The sequence below is a fragment of the Loxodonta africana genome, chromosome 11, assembly GCF_030014295.1.
Source record: "Loxodonta africana isolate mLoxAfr1 chromosome 11, mLoxAfr1.hap2, whole genome shotgun sequence".
Classification (NCBI taxonomy): domain Eukaryota; kingdom Metazoa; phylum Chordata; class Mammalia; order Proboscidea; family Elephantidae; genus Loxodonta; species Loxodonta africana.
The window spans coordinates 76775444-76798890 of record NC_087352.1 but is presented as its reverse complement, the minus strand read 5'-3'; the positions used below and the strand labels follow the sequence as shown (position 1 = coordinate 76798890).

Genomic DNA, 23447 nt, shown 5'->3' with positions numbered 1-23447 from the left:
TAAGCATAAGGGAGTCTAATAATGTCCTGATTCTTTCCTTATGATGCTTTTTAAAACTATATCTTGATATATATCAAATTTTAAGTTAGATCTATAAAAGAAGTTTTCTTTTTATGGCAGCTCCTACTTTGCTAGGGATAGGTGCTAGTACTCTAAGCGTGAGCTAGGTTTCTGTCACTCCCATCAAAAATAGTCAAGATTACTATCTATTGTTATTGGTTTTGTGATAGCTTTTGGTCAAATTCAATGTTTATACCTTAGAGTTGCTTATTTATCATCAACAAATAGCTTTTACTGCTTTATAATATACATATATATTTTTCATTTGAAAGGAAGAGAAGGCATTCTTATTTCAGGAATGCAGTAAGAAAAGAAAAAAAACTCAAATGCAGAAAGAATTCTTAAAAACTGAGTTTGCCAGAATTTAGAAAAAAATAAGAATTGGAAGTAAATCAAGACAAGAAAAGGAAAAGCATAGGAAAATAGGAAAGAAAAGATAATAAAATTAGAGAAGCCCTTTAGAAGCTCCAAAATCCAAGTAACAGGATATCCAGAAAGAGAAAAAAGAAAACAGCAGGGAGAGACATGATCAAAGGAACAATACAGGACTATTTTGTAGAAATGAAAGGCAAGATTTCCCAGACTGAGACCCAACTGTATACAGCGAAAAAAAAAAAAAAAAAGTTCCAAGATGTTCTATATAAAACTTCAGGATGCAAAAATGCCCTAGAAGTCCTCAGAGAGGAAAAACTGGCCCATATACAGAGACAGCAAGCAGAATGATCATCAGATTTCCCAAAAACAACCTAGAAGAGAGAAGACGACGGACAACACAGGAATTGCGAAGCTTCTCTCAGTCTGGTCCGCACACGCGCCTTAGCAGCTCAGGAAAGTTCAGTGATAAATGCAGAGAAAACTCAGCAAATGGGGGTGGGGGGGGAAAGAGTTAATAAGTAACATCAGTAAAGTTTTTACAAAACAAATGTAAACACCACTACTTGTCTCAGAAAAAATATTGATATTTTCAAAGTAACAATGCTGATTTAAATTTAAATGGTGATATAACTATACTGGGGAGATGAGGGGAAGTGAAATTGGGACAGGCCATAAAGTACTGAACGCTTTCCTTCCATGACCGGAACAGTTACAACTGATAAATCAAGAAACAGCAGAATAAGGACTAGTTAGGTGACCTCTGGAAACCCTGATGGCGTAGTGGTTAAGTGCTACGGCTGCTATCCAAAGGGTTGGGAATTCAAATCTGCCAGGCGCTCCTTGGAAACTCTATGGGGCAGTTCTACTCTGTCCCATAGGGCCGCAGTGAGTCGGAATCGACTCGATGGCACTGGGTTTGGTTTTGGTTTTAGGTGACCTTTCCAATTTACTCTATCATACAGATGCTAATTCAGTGAAAAACCATGGCCTCAAGGAGTAAGCAGCAGCTTTAAAGCTGTTCCATTAAAAGTAGCCAAGTAAGCTACCTAAATGTAATTGTAATTTCTTATGTCATACTGACGAAAGAAAAAAAAATTGAAATACAAAATTCATTATGATCTCGATACTGCAGAAAGATGCATAGAAAAAAGAGGGAAATACATAAAATTATTATTTCTGGGGAATGAAAACTATGGCTGAATGCTATTTTTTCTTTATATATTTCTGTATTTTTCATATTTTTGAAAATCAGGAAAATTTCTTATAATCAGAAAGATGTGTTTTAAATGATCTTAGATGTAAAATAAAATTATTACCTCAAAAAAAAAAAAAAACAGAAACATGAAGATAAATACAGAATAAGCTGCTAAAAATTGAAAGTTGTTTGTCTCAGAATTGGGACTCAGGGATAAGGAGGAATGAAATAAGAGGCTATTGTCTTTTATTATAACCTTTTATATTTTTAAACTGTAAAAATACTACTTTAATAAGATAAAAATTTAAGAAAGTAATTTATATAGTTTGCTTTTCAATATGAATAAATGAATGGTTATAATGATAAAAACTGAATGGCAAGTTCTTCTTTTATCTTTATCTTCACAAGTTAAACATCATGCACACACACACACACACACAATCTTACAGCTTTTTTGCACATGTCATCTAAAAGAACAGAGGGGGTAGCTATATAAACATGGTGATTTTTCTTAATCTCTCTAATCAATCTTTTTTTAATACAGTTTTTACTATGGTAAAATATACATAAAATTGATCTTTTCTGAGTACACAATTCAATGGAGGAGGGTATTTCACAATACTGATGAACCATCACTACTATCCATTTCCACATCTTTTTAATCATCTCGAAATGGAAACTCTATTAATCAATAACTCCCCATAATTACCCCTTTTCCCAACACCTGTCAGTCAATTTTCACTAAGCACCTAGTGTACACTATGGAATCCCTGGTGGCACAGTGGTTAAGAGCTACAGCTGCTAACCAAAAGGTCGGCAGTTCGAATCCACCAGATGCTCCTTGGAAACTCTATGGGACAGTTCTACTCTGTCCTATGGGGTCGCTATGAGTCGGAATTGACTCAGCGGCAAAGGGTTTTACAGGTTTACTGTACACCACACATTGGAAGAAGCTGGAAATAAAGATAAATAAGGTGGTCCCTGGGGGCTCCAATGCTCTCGTGCATTCCAAAGACTCATTTTCTTATAATCCTGAGGCAGAGCCTCAAGTAATTTCTTAACACAATGTAGTTATATTTAAACAAAAGAGTATTTTCTTACTCTGCATCATTTGTAAATGCTTCTCATTAATGCTTGGGCCTCTCAGCCACATGAATGATGCTATAACTGCTATCAAGCTGACAAAAATGTTAAGCTCTCTAGGCATTTCTTCTGCAAAGCAAACTGTCAACAGCAGCTCCCCCAGGAGAGTTTGGTGGCAACAGGAGGGCAGGAGGGGACGTGTACTTTGCACATGGCTAGAATGAACAAATCTTGCACAAAATAACATACTTATCACTTTTATCCACTTTTAAAGAGCCCACTTTTAAAAAACCTTAAAGACATACGGTATCAGCAAAGTCACTTCCTTTGAAGACAAAAGTTTTGGTGCTAAACATGTTTTATTCTTGGCTACGGCATTATAAATGACCCTAAGGCCCTCAACTCATTGCCACAGACTTACAGAAACACCCCAGGTCTCCTACAGTAAAGTGTCCAGAGGTATTTATCGCATCCCAATGTTATTTATATGTAATTATGTGTCTCACTTAGCTGAATAATTCAAAAAACAAAACCCACTGCTATCAAGTCTATTCTGACTCCTAGTGACCCTTACTGAACAAAGCAGAACTGCCCCATCAGGGTTCCCAGGGCTGTAAATCTTTATGGAAGTGGACTGCCACATCTTTCTCTCACAGGGCCTCTGGTGGTTTTGAACCTCCGACCTTTTGTTTAGCAGTCCAGTGCTTTAACCACCATGCCAACAGGGCTATTTACTAGTTGAATAACTCTTATAACTGATTTTTGTAGTTAAAGCACCGGAAACCCTGGTAGCATAGTGGTTAAGTGCTATGGCTGCTAACCAAACGGTCGGCAGTTCAAATCCGCCAGGCGCTCCTTGGAAACTCTATGGGGCAGTTCTACTCTGTCCTATAGGGTCCCTATGAGTCAGAATCGACTCGACACAGCATTGGGTTTGGTTTTGGGTAATAAAGTACCTAGCACACAGTAGGAGCTTACTGTAAATAAATGCTTCACGAATGCTAATACGGCCGTTAATGATTTAAGCTTTTGGAGACTCTTCTGTAATTAATAAGCCCACAAAATCATTATTTTCAATAGCAGCAAAAGTGAGCAATCTCCATCAAGTATAATCACTGCCTTCACAGTCGGGAACAGTTAAAAGGTTACGTGTGATAGATGTGTTTGCCACTAATGCACCACAACTGCTATAAAATGTAGACATTATTTCACCTAGTGAACAGATGAAAACAAAACAGGTCTGGGCCCCTGGTCTTCTTCGCCCCATGCAGAGCCACACCCAAAGAAAACGGAGACAAAGAACAAAAGGTGCTGGACAAGTCCCCTACTCTCTGTCTCTCATTGGACCTTATCAATTAAGGGAAAAGAGACCAGTCAATGGCTTTGGTTTCCATACAAAAAGGCAGCTTAAAATGGGTAACAGAAGCTCAAAGAGAGGTCTAGTCTGTTTAACCACTAGCTTGTACTGTCAGTCTGGCAATGGCTCTGTGCCTCAGTTTACCCATACATCAAATTAGAAGGGTGTGCTGGATGATTTCCAACAAATCCATCAGCTCTAACATTGCACGGCCTTCACTGCCTGCTCTGAAAATTACTCACTGAGTACATCTTACTTTCTTAATTTGACTAACTCCACAGGCCACAAGGAAAGATAGCATTTGATTATGAGAACACATGATTTCTTTGCAAAAATATTACGTATCTATTTACACCTGGTGCTGCAGAGTACCAGGTACAGGCTTAAACCTTTTGAAATCAACTATACTTAACAGGCAGTCCCCAGCTACAAAAGATATCCATTCCCAAGTGTGTCTTTAAGAATTTGTAGGTAAGTCAGAATAGGTGCATGTGGTTCTTATTTAGCCTTACTTTAGTACCCGTAGAAACCCTGGTGGCGTAATGGTTAAGAGCTACAGCTGCTAACCAAAAGGTCAGCAGTTTGAATCCACCTGGCACTCCTTGGCAACTCTATGGGGCAGTTCTGCTCTGTCCTATAGGGTTGCTATGAGTTGGAATCGACTCGGTGGCAAAGGGATTTTTTTTGGTCAGCACAAGCGGAGCCCTGGTGGCACAATGGTTAAGAGCTCAAGCTGCTAACCAAAAGGCTGGCAGTTGGAATCCACCTTGGAAACCTTGTGGGGGCAGTTCTACTCTGTCCCATAGGGTCGCTATGAGTAGGAATCGACTCGATGGCAAGGAGTTTGGGTTTTTTTTGTTTTGTTTTGTTTTAGTGCAAGTACTTAGCCTTACTTTAGTGCAAGAAAAGACTGGAAGCCTTTGCAATGACTTCAAAGCTGCATGTAGAGCAAGTGAAGGTGATTGTTGATAAAGACTCTGTTGCAAATAGGGGTTGGTTTAATCTTCTCAAAGTGAGAGCAAATTTTTTGCGTAATATTAAAGGGCAAGTATGGAGTGGTCTGTAGGACACTTCTAACCTGGGAACTGCCTGTATAAATATCACAATCTACTTAAGTGTTAAATTTTACATAAGCCATTCTATGTTAATCAGTTCTTCTCTACAGCTCAATTAGTTCTTTGTACATCTTATTAGCCGTTATCTCCTTTTTGGTAGATTATATCTGTGCAGAAATAACCACTTGTAGTATAAGCAGTTAATTATGTTTCTGTCTCTCCCAGGAGCCTAGAGAACCTCATATACAGGGAGAATTTTTTTTAATGTTGTATCTCCAGTATCTAATTATACTAACTATGCTAATTGTTCCATAAATGTCGGGTAAATAACCATGGCAAAGCCTGACAGTTGCCTACTTATACTCCATTTTCCCTTTCTTTTTAGGTAGCAGACTCCAATTTTATTCAGGGCACCAGTGTGCCCAGCTCACACACCATATTTCTCAGCGCCCATCTATGTGGCCATGTGGCAAGTTTTGGTCAATGAGATGTAAGCAGAAATAGTATGTGGGACTTCCAGGAAGGGCTCATAAAACAGGGCATCTGTTTTTCCTTCTTCCCTCTTTCTTTCCTCCTTCCTACTGACTGAGTATAAACGTACAGACTGGAGCGCAAGCAGCCATCTTAGACTATGGGGTGGCTATGACAGAGCAGAAGGTGGAAAGTGACTGAGAACTTGAAGGAGGCTCCACAACAGGCACAGGCATCTGACTTCCAGATTTCTTTTACATAAGAACATAAAGCCTCATGTGTTTAAGCTACTCCAGTGACATCTCTGTTACAGCCAAACCCACTTCCTAACAGATACAATGACTGTCTCTTGAAAAGCGTTTCACCATCAGTAAAAGAACTGTATGAAAATTTTTCAGAGAAATGAAGTCATGCTACATGCTACAATACGGATGGAGCTTGAAAACATTATGTTGAGTGAAATAAGTCAATCACAAAAGGACAAATATTACATGACCTCACTTACATAAAAAGACAGAACAGGTAAACATACAGAGACCAAAGTTTATTAGTGACTACCAGGAGTGGGGGAGGGGGGGAAGAGGGTTTATTGCTTATGGAGTACTGAGGTTTGGTTTATGGTTGTTGAAAAATCACATTGATTAAGGGTAGTACTGCATAACCAATTATTGTAAATGCTGTCAATAAGCTGGACACCTGTAAAAACTTGAATCAGCAAAGCTTACATGATAGACATATTTACAATGACAACAACAACAACAAAAAAGAATAGCTGCTGAGGCTGTTAATGTACAACCAAACACTGCACAGGATTTGGTTCCCTGGTTTGGAAGTTTAGGGTCATGGTTTCATGGCACATTCCAGTTAACTGACCTAATAATGCATTGAGTGCTTCTGTCCCACCACCTAGTTCATTGCATAGTTCCTGGGGTCTAAACAGCTTGGGCCATCCAAGGCACAACAATTTGTTTCTATTTGTCTAGGGCAACAAATGAAGGAGAATCAGAAATAGAAGGATACAGAGTGTGTGGCTAATTGCCTCCAGGAACAACTGCCTCCTTTGTCACGAAACCAGAAGAACTAGATGGTGCCTGGCTACCACTGCTAAATACTTTGATCAAAGATCCCTTAGAACAATCCTGATCTAAAGGGGGAAAATAAGAACATAATTTCAAATTCTCATGGACCCCAGACTTTCTGGAGCCATGGAGGCTGGATAAACCCCTGAAACTACTGCCCTGAGATAATCTTTAAAACTTAAACCAAAAATATCCCCTGAAGTCTTCTTAAAACCAAACAATAGTTTAACTTAACTAGTAAAAAAAAATGTCTGCCTTGAGCACTGTGGTCTTTCAAGATCTACCTCTATGGGATTGAACTGACAAAAGCAATCTGAAAGATTAGACAGAAATCCTAGGCAGCAGTGAGTTTATGTTAATGCGGGAGGAACAACTCAGAAAAGGAGGGTAAGAATGGCTGTACAACTTAAAGAATGTAATCAATGTTACTGAATTATACACGCAGAAACTGCTGAACTGATTTATGTTCTGCTGTGTATATTCTCAACAACAAAAGTAAAATAAATTATTAAAAAAAAAGAATTAACTTTTCACCAAATTCCGTCGCCTTTTTGACTACACCCTAACATGGCAAGGTCCTGGTTCAAGCAATAAAATATAACTTACCAGCGCACTCAGCTGGAGATACCTTCATCTTTAAAACGGAGTTACTTGAGGGCAAAACCCAAGTTTAAGAAATTTGGTTTACCACTTTATGACTAGAAGAGTAAGAAGTAGAAGCAAAGCAAGCACATTAAGCAGGAAGCAGTCTTACCTGTACCGTTGAGCGTAGTGTTTTTGTTTGTGTACAGCCTGATCATATGTCCTATTGTTTTCACATTTTCTCTCAGCATTATACCTCGCGCTTGTACCATAAAGAGATATGTGTTGGCTATAAAGGAAAAAGAGAATGTCATGACTCAATAAGCTTTATTTAATGAAATAATTGTCAGATTTGGGCAACTGTTCAATAAAAGCCAAACTGACTTGACTAGTACGTCCAGAGGAAAAACACAAATATAAAATTATTGTTTCCCACAATCAAAAAATACTAGTTTTTTAAGACAGTAAAAATGAAAAAAATTTAAGAGGCAAAATCCATTTATCAAAGAGAATGAGATGAAATGAACAAACTGAAATATAATGAACCCCTCTACCCATCAACTATTTTTTAATATAAAATGTATTTAAAATTTTCCGAAAGGCATTTTATAACAAGTATTAGGGTCGCACAGGTATACAATTCACTTTCTATAATTCTATATTAATATATTCCCCAAACCAAAAACTCCACAAAAGTAAGAATGGCTTCTCTAATTGTAAATATATCATAAATCACTGTAATAGCTGGTGGTTGCTATGGATCTTGCATGTTCTCAATGTGCTGGGGGGAGATGATCTAGAATCAAGATCTATTTTCAGTAATTTCTCTCTGAGAGCTAATTATTCAAGCTTTTACAAGTCTACCTCCTCAGAGAGGCACAGAGCTAACGACAGAAGATCCTCCCCCGGTCCTGATTTACTAGCACAGTGCCTAAGTTTGGGTCTCAGTTTCCTCATCTAAAAAAAGGCAGTGTTGTACTAGATGTTCTCTTCTAAATTCTCTACACATAAAGCCAAAAAGTCATAAACTCCATTCACACAAGAATGAGTGAGAGTGGTAGAGGCTCATTACCATGGCAAAATCAAAAACTACAAGACTTGGTTAATGACTGTCAATTTTAAGACAGGCTGGTTCTGAACACAATAATGACCACCTCAAAAAATGAGTGAGGAATGAAAAAATTAAGAATGCCAATTAATTTTCTGGGCCCTGCTCTACGTCATCAAGATAGTACACAGAGATGAGCAAAATATAATATTTATTATCTCCTTTCCCGTTTTTTTTCAGTAAATTTGAACTTATTGAAAGTACAAAAATGAGAGTAAGTAAAACTAGCAGAGAAGTACAGTAAAACAACACATTTCCTTTCACCATCAATCCATAAAAAAGAGACAAACTCCAGGTTTCACATAAGCTCTGCTTTAATCATTTCTAAGAGCATGTCTACATACTTTCTAGAAAGCAGTACTATAATTAGGTTTAACTTGTTTAGGCTTGAATTTCTTGTTCCAGGTTAAAAATATCACAGTTTTTATTATGTTTTTGCTTTTAAGTGGACTTTAAAAGAAGAAAGTAAAGAGGGGGGAGAAAAAGCCAACCAAAATATAGAAAAGCATCCAATAAAAACGAAACTAACTTTCACAATTCTTGTTAAACCAAAGTCAAGAGTTAAACTGAGATGAAGAGGGGGAAAAAGCATCCTATAGATTACAATATTCAATTGGTTAAAACACCTTTGATTGTTTAATCCTAAAAATATATATCAAACTTGTTATTAGTGATGTAAAAAAAAAAAACAACACCCTATTAATATTTGTTCTGCACCAAACTGCAGAAGGAAGACACGCTAGGGAGTGACAGAACCAAGTCAAAGGTAAAAACCCAGGCTTCCGGAGATGATGCTGGCCTAAGCAAGGAGGTGCTTGGTAAGAACATGGGTACATTTTTGTGTGTACTGAAAACAAAACTTTAAAAAAAAACAACTATATTGTTTTAACTTCTAACTAACGTAACTATTCATATAAAGGAAACCCTGGTGGCGTCCTGGTGAAGTGCTACGGCTGCTAACCAAGAGGTCGGCAGTTCGAATCCACCAGGCGCTCCTTGGAAACTCTACGGGGCAGTTCTATCCTATAGGGTCGCTATGAGTCGGAATCAACTCGACGGCAGTGAGTTATTCATATAAATAAAATTGCTTGATATCTTGAAACCAAATCAAATTTAAGTAGTGAAGAAAAGATCAGGGATAGAAAAGAGCAAACAAATTCAAATTTTCTTGAAACTTTCAAAACAGTAACAAAACAATTAAGAGTAAAAATGATTACTGATGGCACCTATGACAAAGGTGGATTATTTACCCAAACGGTGAGTTTACTGTTCATTAGATGGCCAGGAGAAGCCCTAGTGGCACAACGGTGACAAGCTCAGGGGCTAACCCAAAAGCTCAGTGGTTTGAACCCCCAGGAGAAGGCCTGGTGATGTGTGCCCACAAAGGTTACAGCCTAGGAAACCCTATGGGGCAGTCCTACTCCATTCTACAGGGTCACTCTTAGTCAGAACCAAGCTTGATGGCACAATAATAGAGGGATAGAAGGGACAGAGAGGAAAGCTAAGGCATCAAGCTCTCCAAATGGAAAGCTTAACTGTTGTTGTTGTTAGGTGCCATCAAGTCGGTTCTGCCCCATAGCGACCCTATGTACCACAGAACGAAACACTGCCCAACCCTGAGCCACACTCACAATCCTTCTGCCTGAGCCCATTGTTGCAGCCACTGTGTCAACTCATCTCCTTGAGGGTCTTCCTTTTGTCCACTGGCCCTGTACTTTACAGGGACTGATCCCTCCCAGCAACATGTCCAAGGTATGTAAGATGCACTCTCACCATCCCTGCCTCTAAGGAGCATTCTGGCTATACTTCTTCCAAGACAGATTTGTTCGTTCTTTTGGCAGTCCATGGTATATTCAATACTCTTTGCCAACACCACAATTCAAAAGTATCAATTCTTCTTCAGTCTTCCTTATTCATTGTCCAGCTTTCACATGCACACATGAAGTGATTAAAAATACCATGGCTGGGGTCAGGCACACTGTAGTCTTCAGAGTGACATCTTTGCTTTTCAACACTTTAAAGAGGTCCTCTGCAGCAGATTTGCCCAATGCAATTCATCTTTTGATTTCTTGACTGTTGTTTCCATGGTGTTGATTGTGGATCCAAGTAAAATGAAATATTTCACAACTTCAATCTTTTGTTTATCATGATGTTGCCTATAGACTTTTGTTTTCTTTACGTTGAGGTGCAATCTATACTGAAGGCTGTGATCTTTGATCTGCATCAGTAAGTGCTTCAAGTCCTCTTCATTTTCAGCAAGCAAGGTTGTGTCATCTGCATAATGCAGGTTGTCAATGAGTCTTCCTCCGATCCTGAGGCTCCATTCGTCTTCATATACTCCAGCTTCTCGGATTTTTTGCTCGGCATACAGATTGAATGGGTATGGTGAAAGGATACAACCCTGGTGCATACCTTTCCTGACTTTAAACCACGCAGTATCCTCTTGTTCTGTCGGAACAACTGCCTCTTGACTTGATCTATGTACAGTTTCCTCACAAGCACAATTAAGTGTTCTGGAATTCCCATTCTTTGAAACGTTATCCATAATTTGTTATGATCCACACTGTCGAATGCCTTTGCGTAGTCAATAGAACACAGGTAAACATCCTTCTGGTATTCTCTGCTTTCAGCCAGGATCCATCTGACATCAGTCAGCAATGATGATTCCACATCCTCTTCTGAAGCTGGCCTGAATTTCTGGCAGTTCCCTGTTAATATACTGCTGCAGCCACTTTCGAAAGATCTTCAGCAAAATTTTGCTTGCATGTGATATTAATAATATTGTTCAATAATTTCTGCATTCGGGTGGACCACCTTTCTTAGAAATAGGCATAAATATGGATCTCTTCCAGTCGGTTGGCCAGGTATCTGTCTTCCAAATTTCTTGGTATAGACGAGTAAGCACTTCCAGCACTGCATACATTGTTGAAACATCTCAATTGATATTCCATCAATTCCTGGAGCCTTGTTTTTTGCCAATACCTTCAGTGCAGCTTGGACTTCTTCAGCATCACTGGTTCCTAATCACATCCTACCTCTTGAAATGGTTGAATGTCAACTTTTGGTATAGTGACTCTGTGTATTCCTTCTATCTTCCTTTGTGCTTCCTGTGTCATTTAATATTTTCCCCATAGAATCCTCACTATTGCAACCCAAGGCTTGAATTTTTTCTTCAGTTCTTTCAGCTTGAGAAATGCTGAGCGTGTTCGTCCCTTTTGGTTTCCTATCTCCAGCTCTTGGCACATGTCATTATAATACTTTACTTCGTCTTCTCAAGCTGGTCTCTGAAATCTTCTGTTCAGTTCTTTTGCTTCATCATTTCTTCCTTTTGCTTTAACTGCTCGACATTCACAGGCAAGTTTCAGTCTCTTCTGACTCTGAGACTTTCTCCATGTATGATGCCCTGGATGTCATTCCACAACTTGTCTGATGTTCAGTCATTAGTGCTCAATGTGGCAAATCCATTCTTAAGATGGTCTCTAAATTCAGGTGTGATATACTCAAGGTTGTACTTTGGCTCTTGCTGATTTGTTTTAATTTTCTGCAGTTTCAACTCGAACTTGCACATGAGCAATCGATGGTCTGTTTCACAGTTGGCCCTTGTCCTTGTTCTGACTGATGATATTGAGCGTTTCTATTGTCTCTTTCCACAGATGTAGACAATTTCATTCCTGTGTATTCCATCTGGCAAGGTCCATGTGTATAGTTGCCGTTTATGTTGGTGAAAAAAGGAATTTGCAATGAAGAACTCATTAGTCTTGCAAAATTCTATCATGCAATCTCCGGCATCGTTTCTATCAGGAAGGCCATATTCTCCAACTACTGATCCTTCTTTGTTTCCAACTTTAGCATTCCAATCACCAGTAATTCTCAGTGCATCCTGATTGCTTGTTTGGTCAATTTCAAACTACAGAAGCTGGTAAAAATCTTCAATGTCTTCATCTTTGGCCTTAGTGGTTGGTGCGTAAATTTGAATAATAGTCGTATTAACTGGTCTTCCTTGTAGTCATATGGGTATTATCCTATCACTGACAGCATCGTGCCTCAGGACAGATCTTAAAATGTTCTTTTTGACGGTAAATGCAACATCATTCCTCTTCAAGTTGTTACTCCCAGCATAGTAGACCATATGATTGTCCCATTCAAAACAGCCAATACCAGTCCCTTTTAGCTCACTAATGCCTAGGGTATCGATGTTTACGCATTCCGTTTCATTCTTGATGATTTCCATTTCTCCTAGATGTATACTTTATATATTCCATGTTCCACTTACAAATGGATGTCTGCAGCTGTTTCTTCTCATTTTGAGTTGTGCCACATCAGCAAATGAAAGTCCCGAAAGCTTGACTCCATCCATGTCATTTAGGTCAACTCTACTTTGAGGAGGCAGCTCTTCCCCAGTTGTCTTTTAAGTGCCTTCCAACCTGGGGGGCTCACCTTCTGGCACTATATCAGACAGTGTTCTGCTGCTATTCATGAAGTTTTCACTGCCTAATTCTTTTCTGAAATAGACTGCCAGGTCCTTCTTCTTAGTCTGTCTTAGTCTGGAAGCTCAGCTGAAACCTGTCCACCGTGGGTGACCTTGCTGGTATCTGAATGCCGGTGGCATAGCTTCCACCATCACAGCAACAGGCAAGCCCCCACAGTACAACAAACTGACAGACAGGTGGGGGGAAAGCTTATTAGTTCATTTTAAATCATTTAGTGCTAACAAGTTACATTCATTAGGTTAATGGTCCTCTGGGTTTAATCCCTAAAGATCAAAACCCATTAGGGAATGAAGTTATATTTAAATATAAATTGTTAATAGGAAGAAAGCAATATGTTGAAGTGTTGTAAGACATGGGACACCAGCATGAAATGGTTCCGACTGTCCCCCAAAGATCATAAAACCACAGTAACCCAACACAAATAACTACATATGTTTTAATTATCACTAATGAAAAATGTAGTATCTTATCGGCAAGACTTGAGTTAGAGAAAATCCTTGCCTAAAATTTTTATTCCAACTTAAATAAAACAAAACACGCACACATACATTCAGAAGACAAATAGGGAAATCTTTCCCTTCCTTGCTTCTTGGTCCCAAGACAATATAGAAGTACATTAAAAACTACCACTGCTAAATTAAAATCATGCTGTGTGTTCCCTAATTTAGTTCATTTTCTCTTTGCCTTTGCATTGTGAGACATAAATCTAACTTATTTACCAGCTCTGCTTTCTAAGGAGAAAAAGCTGTAACACAAGAAAAAAACTTCAAAAGTCAACAGTTTACAAAGGCTTCTAGGTAACCTACTCTGGGTTTGTGAGAAAAGAGTTACGAATTTGCCTCACTTGCAACTCCAGAAAAGGAAATTATTTGCTATAAAGATGCAGCTTTGTTCACTGAGTGCTATAAGTATGCAAGACAGAGAAAGCCTTCCCCTGAAGCTGACACCCTGAATTTGGGCTTGTAGCCTACCAGACGGTAAGAGAATAAATTTCTCTTTGTTAAAGCCATCCAGTTGTGGTATTTCTGTGACAATAGTACTAGCTAACTAAGACAGAGGCTAAGGAGAAAAACTAAAAAACAGCAGCTTAAAAGAAAAAACAAAAAAACCCCAAATACTTAGCACATACTCTTTGCCAGGCAACTTTAGAAGTGCTTTACTTACACTAACCCATTTAATCTCCACAAATAAGCTGAAAAGGTAGGTACTATTATCATTACCATTTTATAAAGAAATTGAGATTTGGAAGGGATAAGTAACTTGCCCAAGGTCACAGTTACTAGCAAGTAGTGGAGCTGGAATTCAAACCCCAGCAGTCTGGCTCCAGCATTCTAGGTCACTGCCACCATACCATTCAGTCTCTGAAAAATGCTGTTAGGAGAGATGATTGTCACTTTCGAGGAGTCTCTGGGTGGTGCAAATAGTTAATGCACTCAGCTGTTAACCCAAAGTTGGATATTCGAGTCCACCCAGAGGTACCTAATAAGAAAGGTCTGGGGATCTACTTCTGAACAATCAGCCACTGACCCTCAAAACGACTGCCCTGAGATAATCTTTAAAGCTTAAACCAAAAGTATCCCCTGAAGTCTTCTTAAAATTAAATGACAGTTTAGCTTAACTAGTAAAGAATGTCTGCCTTGAGCATTATACTCTTTTAAGATCTATCTATATGGGACCAAATGAGCCCTGGTGGCACAGTGGTTAAAAGTGTTCCGTTATACTAAGTGGAACAAAGAAATTGTCAACAACACACACACCAAAAAAAACATCAAAATTACAGCACTAAACTCATACTCATCAATGATTACACTGAACGTTAATAGACTGACTGTTCAAATAAAGAGACAGAGAATGGCAGAATGGATTTAAAAAACATGATCCCTCTCTATATGCTGCCTACAGAAGATATACCTTAGACGTAAAGACACAAACTAAAACTCAAAAGATGGAAAATATATATCAAACAAACAACAATCAAAAAAGAGCTGGAGTGGCAATATTAATCTCTGATGAAATAGACTTTAAAGTAAAATCCACCACAAAGGATAAAGAAGGACGCTATATAATGGTTAAAGGGTCAATACACCAGGAGGACATAACCATGATAATTAAGCACTCAATGTCCAAAAAAAAAAAAAAAACCCAAACCCGTTGCCATCAAATCAATTCCAACTCACAGCGACCCTATAGGACAGAGCAGAACTGCCCCACAAAGTTTCCAAGGACTACCTGGTAGATCTGAACTGTGGACCCTTTGGTTAGCAGCCACAGCACTTAACTACTATGCTACCAGGGCTCCTAAATACATAAAATAAACTCTGGAAAGAGAAATAGCTCTACAATAATAGTAGGAGACTTCAACACACCACTTTCAGTGAAGGGCAGAACATTCAGAAAGAAGCTCAATAAAGACACGGGAAGATCTAAATGCCGCTACCAACTTGATCTCATAGACATATACAGAACACTCCACCCAACAGCAGCCAAGTATACTTTCTTTTCCAATGCACATGAACATTCTCCAGAATAGACCATATATTAGGCCATTAAAGAAGCCTTAACAGAATCCAAAGCATCAAAATATTACAAAGCATCTTTTACAAGAATTCAAGAAAAGGTTTAAACACAGAAAAAAGCATTCTTTGATGGCTACTAGGGTGGGGGGGAGATAGAGGGGTTTTCATTAACTAGATAACCAGATACTAACTAGATAAAGTAGATAAGAATTATCTTAGGTGAAGGGAAGGACAACACACATTACAAGGAAGTCAGCACAACTGGACTAAACCAAAAGCTAAGAAGTTTCCTGAATACAACCAAACACTTCTAGGGACAAAGTAGCAGGGCAGGGGTCTGGGGACCATGTTTTCTGGGGACATCTAGGTCAACTGGTATAACAAACTTTATTAAGAAAATGTTCTGCATCCCAGTTTGGAGAGTGGCATCTGGGGTCTTAAAAGCTAGCAAATGGCCATCTAAGATGCATCAATTGGTCCCAACCTACCCAGAGCAAAGGAGAATGAAGAAGACCAAAGACATAAGGAAAATATGAGCCCAAGAGACAGAAACGGCCAGATAAACCAGGGACTCCATCAGCCTGAGATCAGAAGAACTAGATGGTGCCCAGCTACCACTAATGACCACCCTGACGGGGAACACAACAGAGAGCTCCTAAGGGAGCAGGAGAAAAGTGGGGTACGGAACTCAAATTCCAGTAAGAAGACCAGACTTAAACCTGACTGAGACTGGAGGGACCCTGGAAGACATGGCCCCAGACTTTCTGTTATCCCAAAGCTAAAAGCATTCCCGAAGCCAACTCTTCAAACAAAGATTAGACTGGACTATAAGACATAAATGATACTATTGAAGAGTGTGCATCTTAGCTCAAGTGGATACATGAGACTAAATGGGCAGCTCCTGTCAGGCGGCGAGATGTAAAGGCAGAGAGAGACAGGAGCTGGTTGAATGGACATGGGAAATCCAGGTTGGAAAGGAGGAGTGTGCTGTCACATTATGGGGAAAGCATTTAGGGTCGCATAACAACATGTGCATAAATTTTTGTATGAGAAGCTGAATTGAACTGTAAACTTTCACTTACAGCACAACAACAAAAAAAGTGCTCAGCTGCTAACTGAAAGGTCAGCAGTTCAAACCTACCAGCTGCTCTTTGGGAAAAAGATGTGGCAATCTGCTTCTCTAAAAATCTGTAGCTTTGGCAACTGTATGAGGCAGTTCTACTCGTCCTATAATGTTGCTATGAGTCAAAAGAGACTTGACAGCAGTGGATTTGGTTTGGGTTTATATGGGATCGAACTGACAACAGCAATTTGAAGATTAGCTAAAAAACCTTAGGAGGTAATATTTATGTTAACGGAGGAGGAACAAGTCATAAAAGGAGGTTGAGAATGGCTGTACAACTCGAAGAATGGAATCAATGTCACTGAATTGTGTATGTACAAACTGTTAAATTAGTGTATGTTTGCTGTGTATATTCTCAACAACAACAAAATTTTTTAAAAAATTCCTTTAAATATCAGCCATTGAAAATCCTAGGGAGCACAATTCTACTCTGACCCATACAGGGGCGCCATGAGTCAGAACTGATTCAACAGCAACTGGCTGGTTGGCTGGCTGGTCGGTACCTTCAAGAGAACAGTTTCAGGAAAGCAAAGGAAACAAAAGGAAAATAGTAAAAAGTAAGGGGATGGTGTCAAAGTAAGTGCAGTTAAGTTTCAGAAAAGGAAAGTAGGTAACAAGGTCAAGGGAAGGCTGCTTGGAACAGGAGGGACCTGAGCATGACTGTGGCCTGGGTGGAAGAAGCCAGTGGAGGGAGAGAGGGAAGAGTGAGTAAAGAAGGAAGAGGAAAGAGGAAAAAGAACACTTCTGTTGGTGGGACAGTATCGCAGAGCTCTGAGCTGTGCAGGTACAGAGGTTATCTAGGGAACACCACCCCACTTGAGCAGAGTGTGCTGTTAACAGAAAATAAGTTGGAAAGGTCCACGTGGATGGAGGGTCTGAAAAAGCAGGAAAGGAGGGTCAAAGCACTAGAAGTCACTGTGAGGATAAGAAGTAACTTTTACAAAGGTGAGAAAGTGCCAGAAGTAGAAGGTCAGGAAGACTGTGGTCTGGAGAGGTGCAAAGGAAAGGAAGTCACAGCTATAACACACCACCCCATGATATAGGTACAACTTTTCCCAATGTAAGATCAGGAAATAAACTCAGAAGCAAGTTATACAGAAAAAATTTAAAAATCAAGATTCAAGTATAGGTTTGACTTGACATGGAGGGGCAGCAACTTGGAAGAAGCAATGGTGGAAAGTCATGGAGAAGAAGCAGGGACAGTGAAAAAGAGAAATCTTCAATGTAAAATGTTACTAAGGAAGTAACAACATGAGGGATAAACCAGATTTCAGCTAATATACGGACGTGGAAACCCTGGTGGTGTAGTGGTTAAGTGCTACGGTTGCTAACCAAAAGGTCAGCAGTTTGAAGCTACTAAAAAAAAAAAAAAAGGTCAGCAGTTTGAAGCTACTAAAAAAAAAAAAGGTCAGCAGTTTGAATCTACTAGGTGCTCCTTAAAAACTCTATGGGGCAGTTCTACTCTGTCCTATAGGGTCACTATGAGTTGGAATCAACTCGACAGCAACAGGTTTTTTGTTTTTAAGGAGGCAGAAGCCAGAGAGGCGCTTAAAAGTTATAGGAGCAAAAACAGTTTCCTAATGGGGTTTTTAAATATTATCTACAGAATATATAAGGAAATAAATAACAAAAAAAATCACTTATGTATGCCCCTGGATATTAACTACAGATAATCTGAATCAGGTATCTCTGAATTTCTAAGAATTCACAATAATCTCCTAGAGGTCTGTTTCAGATGCTGAAAAGCTGTCTTCTTTCCACATCATAGCCTCTTATTCAACAAATTCCCAGAAATTACTCTCCCATGTTGGTAAAGAAAATATCTCCAATAATAATGGTACAAATTCTAGGCCTAGACTAGGTTATACATATTATTCATACTTTGCCTAGGACTAAGAAGTTTCTTGGATTAAAAACAAAAATTAACAAATTTCTAGGTTGCTCTAGGCTGTAAAACAAACAACCCCATTTCTTTCAAAAAAGTACTGCTTGAACAGTGTCTTCCCATGGTGACGATAATTCAAAGCCAGGTATGAGCTCAAGGAAATCTACAATGCAAATAATTACCAGCCTATAATAAACTTCTCCCACCTTGCTAGTAAACCATTGGTTGACTAATGAATAAAGAGAATTAATGAATTCTGTGCTCAGAATCCCGTTTTATCAAGTAATGATGAATAAAGCGAGCACACACAGAACAGGCCAATTTCAGAAATTAGCCAACAACTCAGTTTACTGATGTACAAACTAAAAAAATTTTGCAAGAAATTCTTAACAGGAAAATCTTTACCACTTCCACTCTATTCGGCAATTTAACAGTTTTAGTTTTGGAGAGTATTTGTGTTTGAGTACCAGTCAAAGTTAGATATTTTTAAATAAATTTTGACTTTTCCAACGGTCTCATGAAAGATGTTAGGGGTGGTGACATTTGTTTATTCAGCTGATACGTACTGAATGCTATCATTGACCAAGCAGCACCAGAAATTAAGGGGCCGTGTGGGTTCCCCTGTAAACAACCAAGATCTGAAGAGGCACAAACTGCCTAAATCACCGGAAGTCTCTTTTGCAACCAGCAGATCATCAGGTCAGCCTAGTTTCAATTTAGCAGGTGATTCAAAAAGTACACTCTGGATCTAGTTATATGAACACACTGCTCTAAGGCAAGATAGTTATCCGGACTGTCATTTGTTAATTCACTATTAACTCTCCCAAAATAAACAGTTCTTTAAGCCTGACAGGAGCCTTAAGAAACTTACATCATAAGTTAGAGCTATAAACCATACTGAGGGAAAGCAGGACTAGGAGGAAATGAGAGAATCAAGGAAGAAGATGCAGGCAATTAACCAGATTTCAGAAATCTAATCAGTAAGGAAACTCACTTAATGAGATTACAGGCTAAAAGAACAAACCATGAATAAACATGCTCAGGAAACATTACGAAATCGTTGAATATTAATGATTTCAAAGTACATAAGATGAACGTAAAATGAATGTCTATGTGGTTAAGAATTCTATCACATGAGAAAAAGTAAAAGTGAGAACCATTTGAACTCAGTGTTTTACAATCATGCCCAATTTCCTTGTGTTTTCACAATTAAACTACCCTTCAGAATTTGTACTTATTTATGAAAGGAAAATGACTTCAAATCAAAAGCAGAGAAAGGGACACTGTATGGGAAATAAGTATCAAAGATTTCCAAAGCTTGAGCATATTTTCAAGTCAGTAAGCAAGGTACCTTACAATTCTCTACCTTCAGTCTCTTGATTCCATGAAAATAAAGTCCAATTTCTCTTCCTGTGAGTCAAACTGAAAATTGCTCTATAATTGGAAGTCATAATCTCTGAGCGGTTAACTTAAGTATCAGGAAGGCAATATATGTAACATGGTTTCAGTACAATCATACTGAAACCAAATCCATTGCCATCGAGTCCATTCTAACTCATAGCAACCCTACAGGACAGAATAGAACTGCCTCATAGGATTTCCAAGGAGAAGCTGGTGGATTCAAACTGACGACCTTTTGGTTAGTGGCCGAACACTTAACCACTGTGCCACCAGAGCCCCATATTGACACTAGCATGCCTCAAATTTCTAAAAACAAAATAGGTCATGACATTTCAATCAAGGTATCATGTTACGGCAACAAACCTCATAGAGACACTTAACTGTAGAGATATTATACAAAGATTTTCCTAGTCAAAGCTGTAGAAGATGTTTTAAAATGACTTCCATCGGCTCCTCACATGTAAGCTATACATATATATGTATACATATATATCCTTTTAAAAATTTTACTGATCTTTTAATTAAAAATGCTAAATAACAAATCTAGGATTAATCTCTGACTCTATCACCTAGTCAATGCAGACTCCTAAAGAAACACAGAATAGTGACTATCTTAAATGTTGTATCTGTCCACTCTTTTCATTTCTCTTCTGCAGGAAAAAAATCTCCACCATGATAGCCATCTCTATCTCCATAAAACATGATGTTATCAACAAGTTAATCTGGCTTTCAAAAAGTATGATTAGTTCTGTGAAAAATCAAATGATATAAGATGATCAATTTAGAAAAGTATACCTATTTAGCACTTAAGAAAAAATTTTTTCCCCACCATTTGGGGTGCTTGTTAAAAATAACGCTATGAGTCGGAATTGACTCCACAGCACTGGGTTTGGTTTTTTGTGTTTTTTTTTGGTTAAAAATAAAGCTCCTGGCCCATACGTCACACCATACATAAAAACTCAAAATGGATCAATGACCTAAAGGTTAAACACAAAACTATGAAGTTCCTAGATGAAAACACAGGCTGAAAACTATGGGACCTAGTTTTGCTTTGTTTTTTAATAGGTTAACAAATGTAACTACAAAGGTATGAATAGCAGAAAACAAGTTAGATAATTGGGACCTCCTGAAAATTAAATACTTTTCCTCATCAAAAGACTTTATCAAAAGAATAAAAAGACAACCTAAAGACCGGGAGAAAAACTTCAGAAATGATATATCTGATAAGGATCTAATCTCTAAAATATACAGAAAACTTTGACAACTCAACAACAAAAAGATAAACAATCCAATTAAAAAATGGGCAAAGGACATGAACACTTTACCAAAGAGGACATTCAGGTGGCCAACAAACACATGAAAAGATGCTCATGATTATTAGCCATCAGAGAGATCCAAATCAAAACTACAATGAGATACCACCTGACTCCAGCTAACAAGGTACTGATTAAAAAGAAAACAAAATAGGTTAACAACAAATGTCGGTGAGGATATGGGGGAGATTGGAACCTTTATCCACTGCTGGTGGGACTGTAAAATGTTACAACCACTACTGAAAAGAATATGGCGCTCCGTCAAAAAACTAGAAATACCTTATGATCTAGCAATCTCACTCCTAGGTATATACCCTAGAAATATAATAAAAGAGACAAGGACAGACATATGAAAACCTATGTTCTCTGCAGTATTATTCACAAGAGCAAAAAAAAACGGAAACAACATAAAAAGTGCCCATCAACGAAATCAATGGATAAGCAAAACATGGTACATATATATAACGGAATACTTTTTTTTTTTATGCAGCCATAAAGAACGATGAGGAGTCCCTGAAACATATTACACCTACTCCTCACTTATTGACTATCTAGTTACCTGACATTTCACATTTACGACAACACTAAAAAATCTGCTATCCAACTATCTTAAGCATTAATGACGTACATCTGGCAGTAACAAACATCAAGGTTTGAAGTGACAGTAACACTGGCTGTGATGCTTGTGTGTCAACTTGGCTGGGCCATGATTCTCACTGGTTTGGCAGTTTTGTGACGTAATTTCGCAGTTATGTGATGATGTGTTCTGGCAATTATGTAATGATGCAGCTATCCTCCATTTTGTGATCTGATGTATTCATCCTCTATTTTTGCATAATGCTGATCTTCGCATAATGACCTGGTTTTTGGAACTTAAGCATGTTGATAAGTTAGGAGTGAGTGAATAATATGGATGGGCCTGAAGACATAACGCTAAGTGAAATAACTCAATCACATAAGGACAAATATTACATGATCCCACTTTTATAAGAATATATATACACAAAAAAAAAAAATTTTTTTTTTTTTATATGTACACACACACACACCCCAGTGCTCATTGGTGGTTAACAGGGGGGATTAGTGGGGAAGAGGGGTGGATCATGCTCTATATTGTAGATGCTTGTTTTTGGTGATGGGAAAAGTAGCAATACGTGGGTATAATGAGCACAGCCTGACCAAAGAAAAAGATGCCACTTAGGAGCGCTCAAAAGAAAATGTTTGTGCTGAAGAATATGGCATATATAATTTGGCAACAATACCAATACTAACCAAAAAACAAGTGTATGGTCACATCTTTATGTGTATAGGCATATATGTATATGGGTAGATACAGGTGTGTACATATGTGTACAGACAAGTATCTACATGTACATACAGATACGTGTATGTACACATATATATTTACAGATGACACAGTTATAGATACTACTCAGACATAACCAAACACCTTGTGAGGTTGGTTTTCTCAGTTTGAAGGCTTAGGACCTTAGTCTCAGGGGACAAGTCAGTCAACTGGCACCACAAAGTTCACGTTCTGCATCATTGGAGGATAGCTGCATCATTACATAATTGCCAGATCACATCATCACATAACTGCGAAATTACGTCACAAAACTGCCAAACCAGTGAGAATCATGGCCCAGCCAAGTTGACACACAAGCATCACAGCCAGTGTTACTGTCACTTCATCTGATTAGGTGAGGTGAGTAGTATCTGGGGTCTTAAAAGCTTGTGAGCAGCCATCTAAGATACAACTATTGGTCTCTTATCATCAGGAGCAAAAGAGAAAGGAAACCAAAGACTCAGAGAAGAAACTAGTCTAAAGGGCTAATAGCCTCCCTGAGCCATGGCCTCATCTCCCCTGAGACCAGAAGAATTGGATGGCGCCTGGTTACCACTTGCTGACCGTTCTGATCAGGGCCACGATAGATGGACACCGACAGAATGGGAGAAAAAACACACAACAGAACTAAAATTCTGAAAAAATCCAGACTTAATGGACCAGTTGAAACTAGAGGACTCCCTGAGACTATCGTCCTGAGGTGCTCTCTAAACCTTGAGCTGAAACTGTTCCTTGAGTCACCTTTTAATGAAATAACAAATTGGCACACAAAATAAAGGGTATTATCCATGAGTGTGGTGCTACATTAAAAAATCATCCATATGAGATCAAAGGGCCAACAATTACTCTAAAGCAAAGATGAGAAGATACGGGGCAGAGAAACTAGAGTACTGGAAACAGAACCACCAGAATGCAATTAAAGAGAACGCTGACACAGTGTGAAAAATGTACCTAATGTCACTGAACAATTTGTGTAGAAATTGTTAAGTGAGAATCTAATTTGCTGTGT

At 38.5% G+C, this 23447-nt stretch overlaps 1 protein-coding gene across 5 annotated transcripts in view; it reads right to left on the bottom strand.

Annotated features, from left to right (window-relative positions):
- The window catches only part of B4GALT6 (beta-1,4-galactosyltransferase 6), a 347211-nt gene that overhangs the window by 50860 nt on the left and 272904 nt on the right, over positions 1 to 23447 (bottom strand). For all 5 annotated transcript variants that reach the window (XM_064294625.1, XM_064294626.1, XM_023543908.2 and 2 more), the window contains exon 2: positions 7430 to 7546. In XM_064294625.1, coding sequence (XP_064150695.1) covers positions 7430 to 7546 — 117 coding nt within the window. The remainder of the gene's footprint in view (positions 1 to 7429; positions 7547 to 23447) is intronic.